Source organism: Pseudophryne corroboree, chromosome 5 (genome assembly GCF_028390025.1).
Source record: "Pseudophryne corroboree isolate aPseCor3 chromosome 5, aPseCor3.hap2, whole genome shotgun sequence".
Classification (NCBI taxonomy): domain Eukaryota; kingdom Metazoa; phylum Chordata; class Amphibia; order Anura; family Myobatrachidae; genus Pseudophryne; species Pseudophryne corroboree.
The window spans coordinates 219,999,248-220,019,293 of record NC_086448.1 but is presented as its reverse complement, the minus strand read 5'-3'; the positions used below and the strand labels follow the sequence as shown (position 1 = coordinate 220,019,293).

Sequence of the window (20,046 nt, the reverse complement as noted above, 5' to 3'; positions counted from 1 at the left end):
ATGCACCCCCCTTATCGGCCGCCCGGATTACTGTGGACTCATCTTTGCTCAGGGTCTGTAAAGCACTGAATTCTTCTTTGGACATATTTGAATATCTGTTCTGGTTTCCTGCTTTGTGTGCATTCATCACTTCTTGATCAAGCAGACGTGTGTAACTTTTAAGAGATGGGTTGAAAGATTGAGGTTCAAAATTAGATGTCTTTTTGACAGGTAACCTATTGGATTTGATGGTCTCCTCCTGTTGAGGAAAAAATTCTTTCAGTTTTAAATTGCGGTTGAATTTCCAAAGTTCTTTCTTCCATTCAAATGGGTCAAAAGGAGCAGTAGGAATAAAGGTTAACCCCCGGTTCAGCACTTTGGCTTCAATGGGGGAAATGTCACGCTTATTTGTAGACTAAGCAGTCAGGAAAGGCAGCATTTTTCTTTAGTCAAGACATTAACAGTAGTGGATTGTATTATGTTGGTTTTAATCACTCATTGTCTATATCACTTATCCCGACACAGGGTCTTCCATTTTACTCACACTGTACAGGCTCACGCATTTACAGCGTGGTTTTTAATTACACGCACACACACACCAGCATTTGGTTCAAGCCCAATGCATTTTACACATGCATCACATTTTTTGAAATTATTGTTAATTTTTTTACAGTAATAATGTTTTATTGCACATGTATCACTTGTTTGCGTTGGAGGTTTGTCTATGGGTTGCCATGGCTACCGGAGGTGTTCCCGTCCCCAGCATGACACGCGTCATGTGGGGCGTTCCGGCCGCCGGGAGCCGGAAGTGTCTGTGACGTGGTGCAGCGTCTGGCACGGCCGGCGATTGGCGGAGTGGGAGCGCGCCGAGAGATGACGCGATACAGAGGGGACTGGTGGCGTCCGGAAGAGGGGCATGGCGCACATGACGGACTACACTATTTAAGGTTTTTATTCATTGTTTGTGCACTAGTTCTTGAAAAAAGTCTGAAATAGACTGAAACGTTGAACACCTTATGACGTTGTTCGTCTGAATTATTCCTCTCAAAAAGGACTCGTGAGTGCCGCTTTCTCAGTTGTGTATATATATATATATATATATATATCGTATATACTCGAATATAAGCCGACTTTTTCAGCACTTTTTTTTGTGCTGAAAAAGCCCCCTCGGCTTGTACTCGAGTCAATGGGAAGGAGGGACACGGAGGGCACAGCGCGCGCCTCTCTTGTGTCCCTCCTGCGTCTCCGGCGACAGCGGCAGGTCTATTAAATGAAGTACCCGTTCGTGAGCTCTGATTGGCTTACGAACCGGCACTTCATTTAACACACACACGCCGCTGCCACCGGAGACGCAGGAAGGACACAGGAGAGGCGCGCGCTGTGTCCTCCGTGTCCCTCCTTCACAAAAAAGCGCGGGAGCGGCGGAGGGTAAGTTGTAACTGGCACTGGGGGAGCATATTTGGCATTTGGGGGCATATGTGGCACTGAGGGGGCATATCTGGCAGTATGAGGGCATATCTGGCACTGTGGGGGCATATCTGGCACTATGAGAGCATATCTGGCACCGTGGGGGCATATCTGGCACTATGAGGGCATATCTGGCACCGTGGGGGGAATATCTGACAGTATGAGGGCATATATGGCACTGTGGGGGCATATCTGGCAGTACAAGGGCATATCTGGCACTATGGGGGCATATCTGGCAGTACAAGGGCATATCTGGCACTGTGGGGGGGCATATCTGGCAGTATGAGAGCATATCTGGCACTGTGGGGGCACATCTGGCACTATGAGGGCATATCTGGCACTATGAGGGCATATCTGGCACTGTGGGGTCATATCTGGCAGTATGAGGGCATATCTGGCACTGTGGGGGGCATATATGGCACTATGAGGGCATATCTGGCCCTGTGGGGGCATATCTGGCAGCACAAGGACATATCTGGCAGCATGAGGGCACATCTGGCACTGTGGGGGCATATCTGGCAGTATGAGGGCACATCTGGCACTGTGGGGGCATATTTGGCACTATGAGGGCATATCTGGCACTGTGGGGGCATATCTGTCAGTATGAGGGCATATCTGATAATGTGGGGGCATATCTGGCACTATGAGGGCATATCTGGCACTGTGGGGGCATATCTGGCACTATGAGGGCATATCTGGCAGTATGAGGGTTGTGTACGGCTATAGCTGCATTTCCCACCCTAGGCTTATACTCGCGTCAATAAGTTTTCCCAGGTTTTTGTGGTAAAATTAGGTGCCTCGGCTTATATTCGGGTCGACTTATACTCGAGTATATACGGTAATTAATAGCTTAAAATAATCAGTACAGTGTATTACAGCAGGGTTGGACCTCAGAACGTGAGAAATCCTAACTGTGTAAATAGAAGCTGATTCGTTCTCTTTACTGCTGGATTCCATAAAGGACAAGTACTTGTCATCTCATGAGAGTTTTATTTTTACCTCATCAGTGCCACCATGGCCCAAAAAGGACCCCCTGGACCTCAAAATTTAGGTGAGAAATGAATAGATGAAAAAAAGGTTTTATGTGTTGGTGTCTTTGTTTTCTTATAAAATGTTCTGTGTCTTTTTTGTTGTTGTTGTTTTTTTTTCTTTATTCATTAGAATTCCCAACGGACCCTTCATGCCAGCAAATGCTGGCATTTATTTTCCTCAACTGACAGCATGCCCTGGCAGCCATGGTTACATTGGAGCTTGTATCACCACAAGAATAAGCATGCCCAACCACTTAGTCAGTGTGGGCATAAGAGGACCTGTATTGTATCACAGAAAGAATGTAACGTTTAGTTAACATATTAACTGCCATCCACTACCAAGGGGTGTACAAATAGCCCTAGCTATCAATGGGCATGCCCGATTCCCTAGGGTATTAAGCACTGTACTGACCAGCCAAGTGCTGGTTGGAACTTTGGAAAGGAGGCCCCATGCTGCTTGTTTCTCTGCTATACTGCCACCAGCACTGGCTGGCATAGCCTAGTTCTGGTTTCGTCAATTTTGGGGGCTTCTACTTTGTCCACCTAATTTTGCCACTACCAACATAGGTTGTCAGCACTGTAGCTGGTTTTACTTTTTGGGGTGGGATGCTCATGCTCAAGGATGCAGCCTAAGAAGAACTACCCAATATTTATTGATATTTTAAAATGTAATTTATGTGTGTATGACTTTAGGACTTGTATGACCATATACTGTGTATTATTTTCCATATTTTTTGCCGCATAGAATAACACATATTGATGCTATTCACGATTGGAGATGCTACTTAGAGCAATTTATAAAGAAACTGTTACAGACGTTGCATATCCTATAAGATGCTGTTCATGTGAAAAACTTCCTACTGCTCGTTCAAGATGATTAGGCTGTTCATTGAAGCTTTACCCAATGAGGGAGCTGAACAGTGTTCAATCTACCAGAAAGGACTCAAAGATATCTCTCTGGCCGGACTGCCATCTTCAATTACATAGAGTATATTGCCATCTCCATAGATAACTAATGTATGAGCATGAAATGGCAGTAGTAAGTGAACATTTACAAATAGCAGGGATACTTCATTTTGCCCCAAAAAACCTTGTAAGTTTCCACTTGATTTATGGCTTTGCACTGTTTCATAAATAGGCACCAAGGGGGAGAGATATATTGAAGCTTGTAGAGGGATAAAGTGGAGAGAGATAAAGTATCAACCAATCAGCAAACACAGCTTGCAAAATGACAGGAGATGATTGGCTGGTACTTTATCTCTCCAGGCTTTGATAAATCTCACCCCCCCCCCCCCCCCCCTCATGTTGCTGAGATATGATATCTACTTTATTGTTAAGATTGCATTTAGTTTTAGAAGCTACTATTCAATAATGTGTGACATGTTTTTCTTGAAAATTCAAAGCATCTCTGTCCCAGTCAGTCACTTGATTTATGATGGATACTTAGTGGCTTCCGGAACATGTTTAGTCAAGGAGATCATTTCAGTTGTAGCTATTTGTCCCATTCTACATTCACTGTTCTGATGCCTATTTATACTCATTGTTCTTAACTTGTTTAACTCATTGTCCCTTTGGAATATCCTGTTGACATTCTTCCCAGGTCTACAAATCCAGGGTATTTATAGTCATGTACAACATTGGGGAATTTCTGGGGTGTCTACAACATAGACAATCCAAACCCCCCCCACCCCCACACACACACACCTTACTAGTATTTAATGCAAGCCGCTACAAAATAGCTGCCTTATCTATGTGCAGGCAATAAAATGTTATGTTAGGAATTTAATAAAGGATTGTGGCTGATGTCATAAGCCAATTGCCCAGATAAACCCATCTTCCCCACAGCCTGGACAGTGGCCACTACACGTAGTATAAAGGATGGAATGGAGCTGCTGCACATGCCCAGTGGCATTTACTTACCTGTTTCTGTGGATCTGAGTGCTCAATCATCGCACCAGAGAGCGAATATGGTAAGTGGCTTACCGTGATCATTGGGGCTGCATATGTCTGAAGAACTGTATTAAATCCACTGCACTTTGTTTTGGGCAGACTATAGCTTGTTAAAATTATATTGTTAAAGACAAAACTTGGCAGAGTAATCATAGAATTATGCTCAGCACCCCTTTTCTTCTTGCGAAGACTTCATGTAGCAAGTTTACCAAGGCCAACGCTTGTGACTGCTGCGTAATTGAGAGTCTTGTGATTTATGCGATTACCATGTGGTATGGGAATTCTAAGTGTTCTGACCGTGGCTTTTTAGATAGTGTAGTTAAAGCTGCTGAGAGAATAAATTGGCCAATCTCTGCTTAAGATGGTTGACATTTTTGCTAGGAGGATTATAGCATCCGATCCTAGTCATCCACGTTACTCGCTTTTCTTTTTGTTGTCCACCAAGAAACGTTACCGGTGTCTTGAATGCCGTACCAGCAGGTTGTGGAACAGTTTCTTTCCCTCTTATATGTTAGTTTCAATTTTTAACAATGTTCTATTATATATATATATATATATATATATATATTGAAGGGGTGTGGTATTGAAGGTCGCCACACTTAGGTTGACAGTGTCTAGGTCAACCACTATTGGTTGACAGTAACTAGGTCGACAGGGATTCTAGGTAGACAGGGACTCTAGGTCGACATGGTCTAGGTCGACAGGTCAAAAAGTCAACATGAGTTTTTTCATCTTTTTTGGGGTCATTTTCACCATACAGTGACAGGGAACCACGATTAGTGCACCGCATCCCCTCGCATGGCTCGGTTTGCTCGCCATGCTTCAGACAAAGTGCCTCGCTCCACTACCACTGTGTTCGGCACAGGTTACCGTTCCCAATCATAGTCTACGTGGATTGAAAAGTATGAAAAAGTTTTTTTTTAAAAGAAAAAAAATTAAAACCTCATGTCGACCTTATGACCTGTTGACCCAGAACATGTCGACCTAGAGGCCCTGTTGACCTAGAAACCCTGTCAACCTAGTTACTGTCGACCAATAGTGGTCTACCTAGACACTGTCGACCTAAGTCTTGTTGACCTAGAGACCGGATACCATACTGGAGTCATGAGTGCATCAGGGATGTGCAGTCAGGGGAGGCAAGGGAGGCAGTGCCTCCCCTGTCATAATGATTAAAATAATACAAAGAGTCCGTGTTATAGATATCATCTTTGTTTTATTCTAATCATCACCCCTCTGGTGGTGATGCAGCATAGCAAGGTGGGAGGCAGCGGGAGAAGGGGGAGGGGCAGGCAGGGGTGAGGCCAAGCTTTGGGCTGTAAGCCCATTGAAAATGCATGTAAAAGTGGCACCAGTACAGGTGCCTCAATGACAGGAGCGTGCATTCACTCACATGAAAGCACGCCCCTGTCAGTCCAAGAGATGTGTTTGGCCCAGCGAATCCAGTGCAGGATCTGCCCAGTTACAGTGCTGGATCCGCTGGGTAGCGAGCTTATGTGGCGGGACACGATGGGTTCGTGATGGCGGACATAGCACGGCTGGTGGCAGGCCTGGATCCGGGTGGATCCTGTGCCTGCTAGCCATTTTGCAGAGTTCAGCAATGGGTACCCATTTAAAAATGGCGCCTCAGCGTAATTTTTTACATTTAAGATGGCCACCATGAGCCAATCACGGCTCACCGTGTCATCGCCCCGCCCCCTCTGCCTGACTTATATAAGTGAGTGCGAGGCAGCAGCATCAGTCCGACAGCGGAGGAGGAGCAGCGAAGAGCTCCTAAAGGCAGAAGTCGCCGGGGAAGTCCTGGATGGGCGGCGGCCATGCAAAAGAGCTTAAAGGCCGCCGTACACCAGGTGAAGACGCCGTAAGCCCTGGAGTGGCGGTGGCCATGCAAAAGAGCTGAAAGGCCGCCGCCCCCAGGTGAAGATGCAGCACAATAAAATATGAAAACATATGGTGTGGTGTTTTTATTTTAATATTTTCATTACAGGTGAACTACGGGTGTCAGAGGGCCCTTAATGTCCGGTCATGCTGGCACTTGTGGTTCTCCAAGTGCCGGCATGCTTGGGCAGGCTTGCTGGGACCTGTAGGCCACCTGTAAAGAACAATATTATCCTGCCATGAACCCCACACCCACCACCACCAGAGGTGCGGGGCATAGCACTGGGCTATCAGCCCAGTGCTGGTTGTTGTTCAGGAGGCGGGACCACATTTTATTTTTGGGTGTCCCCACTTTTTGAAGAATTCCAGCCCTGGGCTGACCAGTTTAGGGATGGGTAATGTGATGGCAAGGGGACCCCACACTGAGTGTCCCTCCTGCTATGGTATTATCCCCCCTTGCTGGTTGTGCCTGGTGCTGGTTTCCGTGATATAGGGGGAGTCCCACATTTTTTTTGTTTTTTTCCCTCTTCCCTTCTTCATTGGGGGGGTGGGGGTGGGGGAGAGTTAATAAGACCAGTGCCTCTCCTGCCGTTTAACTCACCGCACATCACTGGAGTGCATTGCATTGTAATTTCACGTAGACATTTTATAATGTTGTAGTGACAATAAACCATTTGAACTGAATTTAATTAAAAAAGTACAGTGTTTATAAATTTAATGTATGTTAAAAAAGGAGAGAAAAAGAAGAATGAGGCATAAATTAATCAGTACGTGCAAAAACCTACACTAAAATTAAACAAATCCATCTTGACCATCTTATCAAATTAATATAATATGGTATAAATTAATTCAACTGTTGAAATTAATTCTAATTTCACATCCAATTAAGTAACAACAACAAAAATGACAATTATTTTACAGTTACTCACCCAGTGCTTCACATCACTCTCAGCAGCCAAGAAACTGCAAAGGAGAACAGGAGAATTATTTGTGCTGCATTTACTTTTTTCCTAGTCATAGTCATAGTAAAGTGAAAACATAAGTGAGAATCATACACTAGATCCAATAAATAGGTCAAACAAATAACAGTGGCCATTTTGTTGAAGCCAAAGAACATTATTACATGAACAGACAACTCAAAAAATGCATCTTTTGGGAACTATTCTGTGTTGTCAGAAATCCTGTGATACTATGACAAAATGAAGTATATTTGCAATTTATTTATTCTACAAGTCCAGAGATATCTGTGATGTTTACTAATGTTCCACCCACTAATAGAGTCCCCCTAGTTCTCTATAAACACCATTTTTTACAGATATCTTCTTGTCTACTTTTAGCACAGCCATTTCTAACAATACATACACACTCGTAAATTTACTAAAGCTTCTAAAAATAAAGAGGTTACATTGCCCATAGCAACCAATCAGATTCTGTGTATCATTTTCTAGCATGCAATAGAGAAATGATAGACAGAATCTGATTGGTTGCTATAGGCAAAATCAACTGTTTTAATTTTTAGAAGCTTTTTTAAATGTACCCCAAAATGTGAAACTGGTCAAGATTGGGAGAGGAAAATCTCAGGTCATATAGGCCATTTTAAAACCTTAAATACAAGATCCATTGGAACATATGTTTTGTACTAAGGGGTTATGTATCAAACCTTTAAGACACATAAAGTGGAGACGTTGCCCATAGCAACCAGTTTCTAAGGGGTCTATTTACCAAGACTTGGAGAGAGATAAAGTAAATGGAGATAAAGTACCAACCAACCAGCTCCTGTCATTTTTCAAACCCAGCATGTAACATGGCAGTTAAGAGCTGATTGGCTGGTACTTTAGCTCTGTCAACTTTATCTCTCCCCAAGTCTCAGTACATAGATGTCTAGCTCATTTTATTCTCTGTGCTAGATAAATGATAGCTAAAATCTGACTAGCTGCTATGAGCAACTCCTTAACTTTATCTCCCGCAAAAGTTTAAATATATATTTTCATTAAGCACACAAATTATCCAATGACAATTGCCTGCATATAACTAAAAATAATTTAAAAAGCAACATTCATTGTTGTTTTGCAGCAATTCAACATGTCTGCCTGCATTTCTCAAACTTATGACAATAGTAACTCTTCCTTTCAGGCTGAGGGGTCGGGTGCACAATCCTTTGTCAGCTGATTAGCTGCTCTATTGACTGAGCAAGCCACTAATTGCATGCTCCTTATAGTTACTCTACATTACTGTAAGAATTAATGAGACACAATTACAGTTCCCAGAGATCTCGGAGCAAGCTTACTCTAGAACACTCCAGATGAATAAGAGAGCTAGCAGAATAAAGACAAAAAATCAGTCTTTTGTCCAGTGGCTGTGGAATGTTGTTTTTTTGTGTGTGGGGGGTATTTTGGCTGTTAAAAATAGTATTTATTTTAATGCTTTTTAATAATTAGGCCCTTAAGGGAACTGAAAAGAATAGGGAAAGGACTTGGGAACAAGTAGTAAGAATCCTTGTTCAGTGCTAAAAAGGCATGTCCCTTTAGTTTGGAAGACACTTTTGTGCCTTCAGAAACATCAAATGTGTTATGGATAAAATGTATCACAACATTATTAGAATGAAGCAAATAAAAGAAGTTCTCTTAATTTGCATATCAGTTCTCAGAATTCCCGATTGAAGTAAATGAACTGCACGCTACATAGTAAGTGTGGGAAAATATTTTCTTAATCTATTTAAAGGAACAACACAGTATTTCTTTGTTGATTCCATCAGTGAGATATGTCACTGTAATTTTAAAATTGATATCCAGTGGATAAAAAAGTAATCTGTTCAGCATATAAAAGGGAAAAGAAGGCAGCAGTCTGCATGTAAGAAGTTATATTTAGGAACTAAAAAAATACCTTCACCAAGGGGCATATTCACTTGAAAACGGTTAAAAAAAAACCTATTCCCACAGCGTGTAAAATTTCACGCAACTACTGGGTTTTTGTATTCAATTAGATGTGAGAGTTTTAACCACGTAATTCCTCTAGGAATTAACACAGCTTTTTTCTTTCATCTTCAGACCAGGTGCAAATCTTTACTGTCAGGTACAATTTGGGGACTTGGTCCAGAACCCTTTAGACACCTTCCAATACCCCCCCCCCACACACACGCAATAACATATTATGCAATTGGAAGTTTTCAATTAGCATAATTGTGCCATTAATTACATGTCATTATTGGGATGAAATTCTGCAAAGTGCAGAATAATGGTTTAAAACAGTGATCTCCAACCCGTAGCTCGCGAGCTTCCGGTAGCTCTCCGTAGTATTTTAGGGAGCTCACAGAGAGCACGGGCTTTGGCAGTCACTGGCACTCCTCCTCCCTTCATTTTTAAAATGGTGCAAGCCGTAAGCCAATCAGAGATCGTGGACCGGCAGTGGTGGCACCTGATTGGCTGCCGGACCATGAGTTTTGATTGGCTCGCTTACCGTCACCATATTTTAAATGCCCACCGCCGCCGAAGACTCTGTCACCCTCATCGCAGCCGCTCTCCAGACTTTACAGGAGAGGCGCGCACTGCGCTCTCCTCCCCTTCCGTCCCTCATACAGGAGGAGCAGCACCGGCGCCAGTAGAAGAAGCCTGCAATTGTTAGCACTGTGTGGGGCACTGTATCGGACACTGCGGGGGCCATTTTATCTGGTGCTGCGGGGGGGGGCATTTTAAATGGCACTGCGGGGGGAATTGTATCTGGCAATGCTGGGGGCATTATTTGTGTATCTGGCACTGCTGATAGGCATTATTTCTGTATCTGGCACTGCTGAGGAGCATTAATTGTGTATCTGGCACTATGTGCAGGGGGGCATTACTTGTAGTTGTGAGGACACACCCACTTTTGTGAGGCCACACCCACTTTTGCAGGAACGCACGCGCATTGGGGGGAGGGGGTAGCTCCTTCAGAGGTTTTATTTTCCGAAAGTAGCTCACACCCCAATTAAGGTTGGAGACCACTGGTTTAAAAGATATATGGGGGTGCTGTATGCCGCCCCTGGGCTGCAGTTCCTACCACATACTGCAGGGGGAGTCAGTTGGCACATAATTTAAACATATATGTGATGTTGTATGTAATAGAAGTGCTGGCTTGCCTTACCCAAGAATCAGCAGCCACCCGTTTGTATCACTGACCTGTTGCTGCTGCACAGGAAACATCACTCTACTTGTCTATCAAGTCCGCCCCCTTCCATTGGGATAGGAGTTTTTAAGATTGCCAATGGTAGTCACAGGTTTGTTTGTTTTTTTAAATTGAAGTGGCTTTTTATTTACATAAAAAAACAACTTTTGGAGGATTTTTATGCATCACAAATTTAAGCAAAGTATTTATTAAAAAAAATAGCTTTTTGAATTTTTTTTTTAAAACATGCACAAATCATTCACTTTAAACATTTTAAAAAAATCTATATATTTTCCTTTGGCACAGTAATTAACACCCATACTGTTAAAAAAAAAAAAATTTTAGTTTTGTTGGGGTACAGGCTGATTTCCCCATGTTAATGGTATATTTGCTAGAAAAATTATTGTGCTCGATTTTTTACAATTGGATAGCATGAGAACGGGAGCACGCATAACCGTGACAACTGAAAATGGCAGCTGCATTCATTTTTAGGGAAAAAAAACCTCTTGATTAATTGGACATGCCCCCAAGTGTTTAAAGTTTTCCAATTTCCTATTCAAAACAAAGGGGGTAAAGTACTAAGCAGTGATAAGCGTGAAGAAATGAGCCAGTGGAAAAGTTGCCCATGGCAACCAATCAACTGCTCTGTATGATTTGAAAGTATGCAAATTATAAATATTACTTCATTGATGATTGGTTGCCATGGGAAACTTCTCCACTGGCTCACTTCTCCGCTCTTTTCACTGCTTAGTACATATCCCCCAAAGACTGATGTTTTATGTCTATTTTACCAAAAATACAGTTATTCTTTCACACTATAGTTAATGTAATACACTTCTGCCACAGCTCCTTAGCATTCAAATCTTATAGAACAGAGGAGACAGAGAATGAACGTGAAAGAGAAAATGACAGAGGATGTGACAGATAATTCCACAGGGACTTGTTTATCAGAAATTTGGGGTTTATCCCCAAAAGCATCAATAAACTTTTAGCAAACCCTATGTTGAAGAATGACAAAGAAAATAGCAAAAAATGAGACAATGCCAGAGAATGAGAGAGAGAATAATAGAGAATGAGAGAATGCGAGAGAGTGAGAGAGATAATGGGGTATATGTAATAGGGTCCGAGTTGCTGGAGGACTGGGATTTCGTCCGCAAATTTTTTTTAAATCGTAGTCATGTGCTCTGTTCTTGCATCCAGTTGGGTGTATGTAAGCTGCTGTCCGCCCTCTCCTGACTCACCGCTGTTCGCTCGGATTCCTCATGAATAAGTCGGTCAGGAAGGTGATCAGACATGGTATTTAAAGGCACGGGCAAAGCATCTGTTGAACAGGAAGTGGCCATTCATCGCATCCGTATTACACTAACAGGCCGGAATGTGAAATCCTGTTATGCACACCAGTGCCTGCAGGAATGTACTGGTGTCTGAACTGTTATGCACACCAGTGCCTGCAGGAATGTACTGGTGTCTGAACGGATAGGGATGCAAAAACAAATGAACTCACAGACAGACTGGGGAATATGACATTACGTACACAGAAGGTGATAGGGTAACAAAATAAACACAAAGTAAACAGAGAAGCCCAGAGGCTAAGAAACTGGGTGTCTCCCTATTATTAGGAATGCTCAGATGAAAAAAGCAAGATGTTGTGTTTTAATACGTAGAGAACCCGAAATGCTGTTGCTAAGGGCAACAGCAAAACCCTAAAGGGTTACCAACGGGTGTGGCAGTAAACTCCTTGGTCAGAGATGGAATGATAGACACAAGGAGAGTCTCCACAATCCTAATCCTCATTTGCAGTGCACAGGTTCAGCTTACTGCCACTAAACTGAATACCTGAACACCTTGCACAGTGAGACAGGATTTAGGCAGGCAGTCTGAGAATACAGCCGCAAACCTGCTAAGTTCACAGAGTAGCAAAAGAACCCCAGCAGGTTAAACGACTGACTCCAGTCTTACTGCTAGGTCTGGATTGGCAGAGTGTAGTACCAAATCCCCAGGCCTATTTGCAGTAAGCAACAACAAATACAAAGCTACACAGTACTGGCTAACTTTCAGGAACTGACTAACCAACAAAGATTCAGCAGCATCTGCTTAACCTGAGAAGAGGCCTTATAAAGCAGGTGCTGTCCACGCCCCACTTAGACCTCACAGACTGTGAGCACAAAAACCAGCACCGGATCCCCTGCCGTGCACAGAGCCTGTAACCACTGCACAGCAAAAGACCCGAACCGGAGTATCAGCTGCGCTCAGGTTACTCCGCTAGCACTTGTCTCCCGGTTGCCATGACGACGTGGCAGCACAGGGCAGGAGACCCTAACAGTACCCCCCCTCTGACGAGGGGTCAAAGAACCCCTACCACCGGGTTTATCGGGGAACTGCGAGAAGAAAGAGCGTATCAGTCTGGGGGCATGAAGATCACAACTGCGCACCCACGACCGCTCCTCCGGGCCATACCCCTTCCAGTGCACCAAAAATGACAGCCGACCCCGAACCATCTTGGAGTCAAGAATCCTTTCAACAACAAACTCCTTCTGGCCACGTATCAGAAGAGGAGAAGGTCTTCCACTGGAAGAAGGATTACTAATCGCCCGTTTTAAAAGGGAACAATGAAATGTTTTATTGATACCCAAAGAACGGGGCAGGTCTAACTGAAATGCCACCGGATTGATTACCCTGGTGATCTTATAAGGGCCGATGAACCGGGGGCCTAACTTATGAGATGGCTGTCTCAACTTCAAATTCTTGGTAGACAACCAGACGAAGTCTCCTAATTTGAAGCTGCAGGGTCTTTTCCGCTTATCAAAAACCCTTTTGGTCACTAATGACACAGACACAAGGGCTTTCTTCACTTTCCTCCAAATACCTCTAAGGACAGAAACCACAGAGGAACCACCAGGCGTGGAGTCCAGGGGGTCAAAAGAATTGGCCTTAGGATGATGCCCATACACACAAAGGAAGGGAGAGATCCCTGTAGCAGAGTGAGCCGCGTTGTTATAGGCAAACTCCGCCATGGACAGATGAGCAACCCAGTCAGTCTGACACTTGGAGACATAACACCTGAGGAACTGCTCCAAGGACTGGTTCACCCTTTCAGTCTGCCCATTAGACTGCGGATGGTAGCCTAACGACAAGCTGACAGAAATCTGGAGATCGGAACAAAATGCCCTCCAGAATTTGGCCACAAACTGGGATCCGCGGTCAGAGACCACATCAAGTGGCAACCCGTGGAGACGCACAACATGCAGCATAAATAATTCAGACAGGTGTCTGGCCGATGGCAGCCCAACCAGTGGAACGAAGTGCGCCATCTTCGAAAACCTGTCAACGACAACCCAGATGGCTGTCATCCCCGAGGATTTGGGCAAGTCCACCACAAAATCCATTGAAATGTGGGTCCATGGCTTAGATGGGATAGAGAGTGGATGTAATGGGCCAACAGGAACCCCTCTAGGAGTCTTATTTCGGGCACAGATGTCACATGCCCGAACCCACTGATCCACATCCTTAGCCACCGAGGGCCACCACACCGCCCTAGATAGCAACTCCCGAGTTCTGGCAATACCCGGGTGACCAGCCGACTTCTTGGCATGGAATTCCAGGAACACTCGCTGTCTTAACCTAGGAGGCACAAACAAAAGACCTACCGGTAGGTCTGGAGGAGCCTGCTCCTGTGCTCTAAGGACTAATGACAAGAGGTCCTGGGTAATGCCCACTTTAATACATGATGGGGACACAATGGGCAACGGCTCCTCGGTGGTCTCCTGGATTGGAGCAAAACTCAGCGAGAGCGCATCAGCCTTGATGTTTTTTGACCCAGGGCGATATGTTATCAAAAAATTAAAGCGAGCAAAAAACAAAGCCCATCGTGCCTGCCTGGCATTGAGACGCTTCGCTGACTCTAAATATGCCAGATTCTTATGGTCGGTGAGAATTGAGACCACAAACTTAGCCCCCTCAAGCCAGTGTCTCCACTCCTCGAGTGCATCCTTAATAGCCAACAATTCCCGGTTACCCACGTCATAATTCATCTCGGCAGGCGAAAATTTACGGGAAAAGTAAGCACAGGGATGAAGGCGATTATCAGACACTCCCATCTGAGAGAGCACTGCCCCAATACCCATCTCAGAGGCATCCACCTCCACCACAAAAGGACGCTCTGGATCTGGGTGTCGCAGCACCTTGGCCGAGACAAATGCCCTTTTGAGACGGGCAAAAGCCGCTTTAGCCTCACAAGACCAGTGAGCAACATCCGCCCCTTTCTTAGTGAGTGCCACCAAGGGCGCCACTATAGACGAAAATCCATCGATAAATCGTCTATAAAAATTCGCAAAGCCCAGGAAACGCTGAAGCGCCTTCAAACTAGTGGGCTGCACCCAATCCAGGACTGCCTGTACCTTGGAACCCTCCATTTGGAAACCTTCTGGGGAGATAATATATCCTAGAAATGCGATTTGCTGAACTTCAAATTCGCACTTCTCCAGCTTCGCCCCAAGCCGGTGGTCTCTGAGTTTCTGGAGGACTAAGCGTACATGCTTCCGATATTCCTCCAGGGAATGGGAGAAGATTAGGATGTCATCTAAGTATACAACTAAGAATCTATCCAAATATTCCCTGAGTACATCGTTCATGAAATCCTGGAAGACTGCCGGGGCATTACAGAGCCCAAAAGGCATCACCAAATATTCATAATGCCCTGAGTGGGTATTAAAGGCAGTCTTCGATTCATCCCCCTCTCTTATTCGGATTAGATTGTACGCACCGCGTAGGTCAATCTTAGAAAAAATGGTGGCAGTACGAAGCTGGTCAAACAAGACCGAAATGAGAGGCAGTGGGTATGAGTTTTTAATCGTGATACGGTTCAATTCCCTGAAGTCGATGCAGGGTCGCAACGAACCGTCCTTTTTACCCACGAAGAAGAACCCCGACCCAACTGGAGACTGTGAAGGTCTGATAAATCCCTTAGCCAAGTTCTCCTGAATGTACTCTGCCATAGCCTGAGTCTCAGGACGTGACAGGGAGTACAACCTGCTCTTGGGTTGCTTAGCATTTGGCAACAAATCAATGGCACAGTCATAGGGGCGATGGGGAGGTAGTACCTCTGCAACTTTTTTGGAGAACACGTCCGCAAAATCTGCATAACACCCTGGCAATCCTGGCAAACTTAGCTACGAGAGCCTGACTGGAAGGCTCAAGCAACTCCTGAAACAATCAGTACCCCAACTAAGAATCTCCCCAGAGACCAAGTCAAATTGAGGATTGTGGGCCCTTAACCAGGGTAACCCCAACACCAATGGGGCAAAAGTACAGACAGTCACATAAAAGGACAATTTTTCAGAGTGTGTGGCTCCAATAAACAAAGAAATCTGGCTAGTGCAAGAGGTAATTTTACCTTGGGATAATGGTTCCCCGTTTAACCCACAAATCTCAATTTCCGATGCCAAGGGTACTAAGGGAACAGAGTGTTTCAGGGCAAATTGGCGGTCCATAAAAACACAGTCGGCCCCACTGTCCACAAAGGCCTCAGTCTTGACAGTTTGACCGAGGATCTTCAAGGTCACCGGAATGATAAAAGTCTTCTTGGGAAATTCTGACTTCTGGCCTGACAGGATATTTCCCATCACCCTCAGGCCCTGAAGTTTTCCGGCTTTTCTGGGCATGATACTACCACATGACCTTTATTCCCACAGTACAAACACAACCCCTGCTGTCTCCTCCGCGTCTTCTCACGCGAGGAGAGGCGGGTAGCCCCAATCTGCATAGGCTCCTCGGAAAATTCCTCAGAGTCTGAGGTTCCCTTGGGAAAGAAGGAAACCTCGGTCTCCCTTTCAAGCCTACGCTCTCTCAGCCGTCTATCCACCCGGATGGATAACTGCATGAGCTGATCCAAGCTATCAGGCAAGGGATATTGTACCAGTTGGTCTTTTATCTGGTTAGAAAGACCTCTTCAGTACTGGTGTCTCAGGGCTGGGTCATTCCACTGGGTATCATGGGCCAACCTCCGAAACTCCGTACAGTAAACCTCAACTGGCCTTCGCCCTTGCTTAAGGATCGAAATCTGAGCCTCGGCTGAGGCCGTCTTGTCAGGGTCATCATACAACATGCCCAGTGCCGTAAAAAAAGCATCAACACTTTTAAGCGACGGACAGTCAGGCTGCAACCCATATGCCCAGACCTGTGGGTCTCCTTGTAGCAAGGAAATCACTATGCCCACCCGCTGAATCTCCGACCCTGAAGACTGAGGCCTAAGCCGGAAGTACAGCTTGCAGCTCTCCTTGAAACAAAAGAACTGCGAGCGATCTCCAGAAAAACGATCCGGGAGATTTACTTTCGGCTCCCTAACCCCTGAAGGTGCTGCTGCTGCGGAAGTTCCGCCAGCGGCCTGGGAGGTGTGCATTTTAATGGACAAATCATTAAATTGTCGAGTCAGGACCTGCACCTGATCGACCACCTGTTGCAAAGTATTTTGAGGGGTATGCTCCATATTCCCACAAAATTTCAACAGGAGTATTAGGCTGCTGAATATGTTATGCACACCAGTGCCTGCAGGAATGTACTGGTGTCTGAACTGTTATGCACACCAGTGCCTGCAGGAATGTACTGGTGTCTGAACTGTTATGCACACCAGTGCCTGCAGGAATGTACTGGTGTCTGAACGGATAGGGATGCAAAAACAAATGAACTCACAGACAGACTGGGGAATATGACATTACGTACACAGAAGGTGATAGGGTAACAAAATAAACACAAAGTGAACAGAGAAGCCCAGAGGCTAAGAAACTGGGTGTCTCCCTATTATTAGGAATGCTCAGATGAAAAAAGCAAGATGTTGTGTTTTAATACGTAGAGAACCAGAAATGCTGTTGCTAAGGGCAACAGCAAAACCCTAAAGGGTTACCAACGGGTGTTGCAGTAAACTCCTTGGTCAGAGATGGAACGATAGACACAAGGAGAGTCTCCACAATCCTAATCCTCACTTGCAGTGCACAGGTTCAGCTTACTGCCACTAAACTGAATACCTGAACACCTTGCACAGTGAGACAGGATTTAGGCAGGCAGTCTGAGAATGCAGCCGCAAACCTGCTAAGTTCACAGAGTAGCAAAAGAACCCCAGCAGGTTAAACGACTGACTCCTGTCTTACTGCTAGGTCTGGATTGGCAGAGTGTAGTACCAAATCCCCAGGCCTATTTGCAGTATAAACAACAAATACAAAGCTACACAGTACTGGCTAACTTTCAGGAACTGACTAACCAACAAAGATTCAGCAGCATCTGCTTAACCTGAGAAGAGGCCTTATAAAGCAGGTGCTGTCCACGCCCCACTCAGACCTCACAGACTGTGAGCACAAAAACCAGCACCGGACCCCCTGCCGTGCACAGAGCCTGTAACCACTGCACAGCAAAACACCCGAACCGGAGTATCAGCTGCGCTCAGGTTACTCCGCTAGCACTTGTCTCCCGGTTGCCATGACGACGTGGCAGCACAGGGCAGGAGACCCTAACAAATCCTTAGAGAAAGTCTGTGCTGATCTAATCCGCGGAGCCAAGGAGAAGAACCTGAAGGTCAAGGGACCTGTGTGTATGCCCACCAAGACCATGCGTATTACAACAAGAAAAACACCTTGTGGTGAGGGTTCCAAGATGTGGGATTGGTTCCAGATGCGCATCCACAAACGCCTGATTGACCTGCACAGTCCTTCTGAGATTGTGAAACCGATCACTTCCATCAGTATTGAACCTGGTGTAGAAGTTAAAGTCACAATTGCTGATGCATAAATGGCACTTTTTTCTGAATAAAAGACCATAACAGGAAAAAAAAAAAAAAAAAAGATAAAAAAAATCGTAATCATGTACAAGGCAAAACCAGGTTGGTTTTGCCTTGTACATAGAAATATTGAATTTGATGGCAGATATGAACCACTTGGCCAATCTAGTTTTCCCCTTTTTTACCATAATTTTACCTTAAACCTTATTTGATCCATTTTTCTCTGTAAGGATAACATTATGTCTATCCCTACTGTCTTAGCCTCTACCACCTCTGGGGGAGGCTATTCCACTTGTCCACTACACTTTCTGTGAAGTAATTTTTCCTTAAATTTACCATGAACCTACCTCCCTCCAGTGTCAGTGCATGTCCTCATGTTCTAATGTTTCCCTTCTGGACTTTGTTAAAACCCTTGATATATTTGGAAGTTTCTACCATGTCCCCCCTTTCTCTTCTCTGCTCCAAACTATACATATTGAGATTTTTGTCTTTCAGGGTATGTTTCGTGATGGACCATTTTAGTTGCCCTTCTTTGCACAGTCCCTAATATATTATTATCCTTCTGAAGATATGGCCTCCAGAACTGAACAAGGTATTCTAGAAGAGGCCGTACCAATGACCTATACAGTGGCATTATTACTTCTTTCTTTCTGCTGCTGATTCCTCTCCCTATGCAACCAAGCATCTGACTAGCCTTCCTCATTGCTCTGTTACATTGCTTACCTGCCTTAAGTCACCTGAAATAGTTGCCCTTCCTCAGTAGTTTCCAGTAAAGTGCCATTAATACTATATTTATTTAGGTTTTTTTTAAACCCCGTACCTACCTATGGGTTGAAGTCCCAAGTTGCAAAGACTGATCCATCCAGATCCCTCTGCTGCCACAGTTTGGGGACCTCCACAGTCCATCCAGTATTTGCATACGCATAACCCAGTAATTTATATATTACTTAATTCACCTGCTAACCTCTGTATTAAATCTGTTATGTCTTGCTATTCCAGAACCATTAGTATACAATGTACGTTTTATAGAAAACAAAAATAAATTACTATACTTTTCTCAAATCAAAATCTTTAACTTTCAATACATAATTTAAAATATAAAGAAGGAATTGGTTCCTGTAACTCTATTATCTTTTCGGTTACTAAACAGAAGTACAGTTTTGGGTGGATTCGGGGAATGTGGGGGGGGAGGGGAACTGTAAAAATAAGATTTTAAACCTACCGGTAAATCTTTTTCTCGTAGTCCGTAGAGGATGCTGGGGACTCCGTAAGGACCATGGGGATAGACGGGCTCCGCAGGAGACATGGGCACTTTAAGAGAGACTTTAGGTATGGGTGTGCACTGGCTCCTCCCTCTATGCCCCTCCTCCAGACTTCAGTTAGATAAACTGTGCCCAGAGGAGACGGACAGTACAAGGAAAGGATTTTTGTTAATCCAAGGGCAAGATTCATACCAGCCACACCAATCACACCGTATAACTTGTGATATACTAACCAGTAAACAGTATGAAAACAACATAGCATCAGTCCAAGACCGATGAAAACTATAACATAACCCTTATGTAAGCAAAACTATATACAAGTCTTGCAGAAGTAGTCCGCACTTGGGACGGGCGCCCAGCATCCTCTACGGACTACGAGAAAAAGATTTACAGGTAGGTTTAAAATCTTATTTTCTCTTACGTCCTAGAGGATGCTGGGGACTCCGTAAGGACCATGGGGATTATACCAAAGCTCCCAAACGGGCGGGAGAGTGCGGATGACTCTGCAGCACCGATTGAGAAAACAGGAGGTCCTCCTCAGCCAGGGTATCAAACTTATAGAACTTTGCAAAGGTGTTTG

At 44.6% G+C, this 20,046-nt stretch overlaps 1 protein-coding gene and 1 long non-coding RNA gene across 2 annotated transcripts in view; one reads left to right on the top strand and one right to left on the bottom strand.

Annotated features, from left to right (window-relative positions):
- Window positions 1-20,046, bottom strand: part of LOC134928945 (uncharacterized) — a 68,231-nt gene that overhangs the window by 19,298 nt on the left and 28,887 nt on the right. Inside the window, exon 2 of the long non-coding RNA XR_010178145.1 lies at window positions 7,232-7,265. This is a non-coding gene — a long non-coding RNA (uncharacterized LOC134928945). The remainder of the gene's footprint in view (window positions 1-7,231; window positions 7,266-20,046) is intronic.
- On the top strand, window positions 11,650-18,262 carry LOC134928944 (small ribosomal subunit protein uS10-like). The gene is made up of 2 exons (XM_063924857.1): window positions 11,650-11,826; window positions 17,935-18,262. The coding sequence occupies exons 1-2, from the start codon at window positions 11,733-11,735 to the stop codon at window positions 18,213-18,215; spliced, it is 375 nt and encodes a 124-aa protein (XP_063780927.1). The 5' UTR covers window positions 11,650-11,732; the 3' UTR covers window positions 18,216-18,262.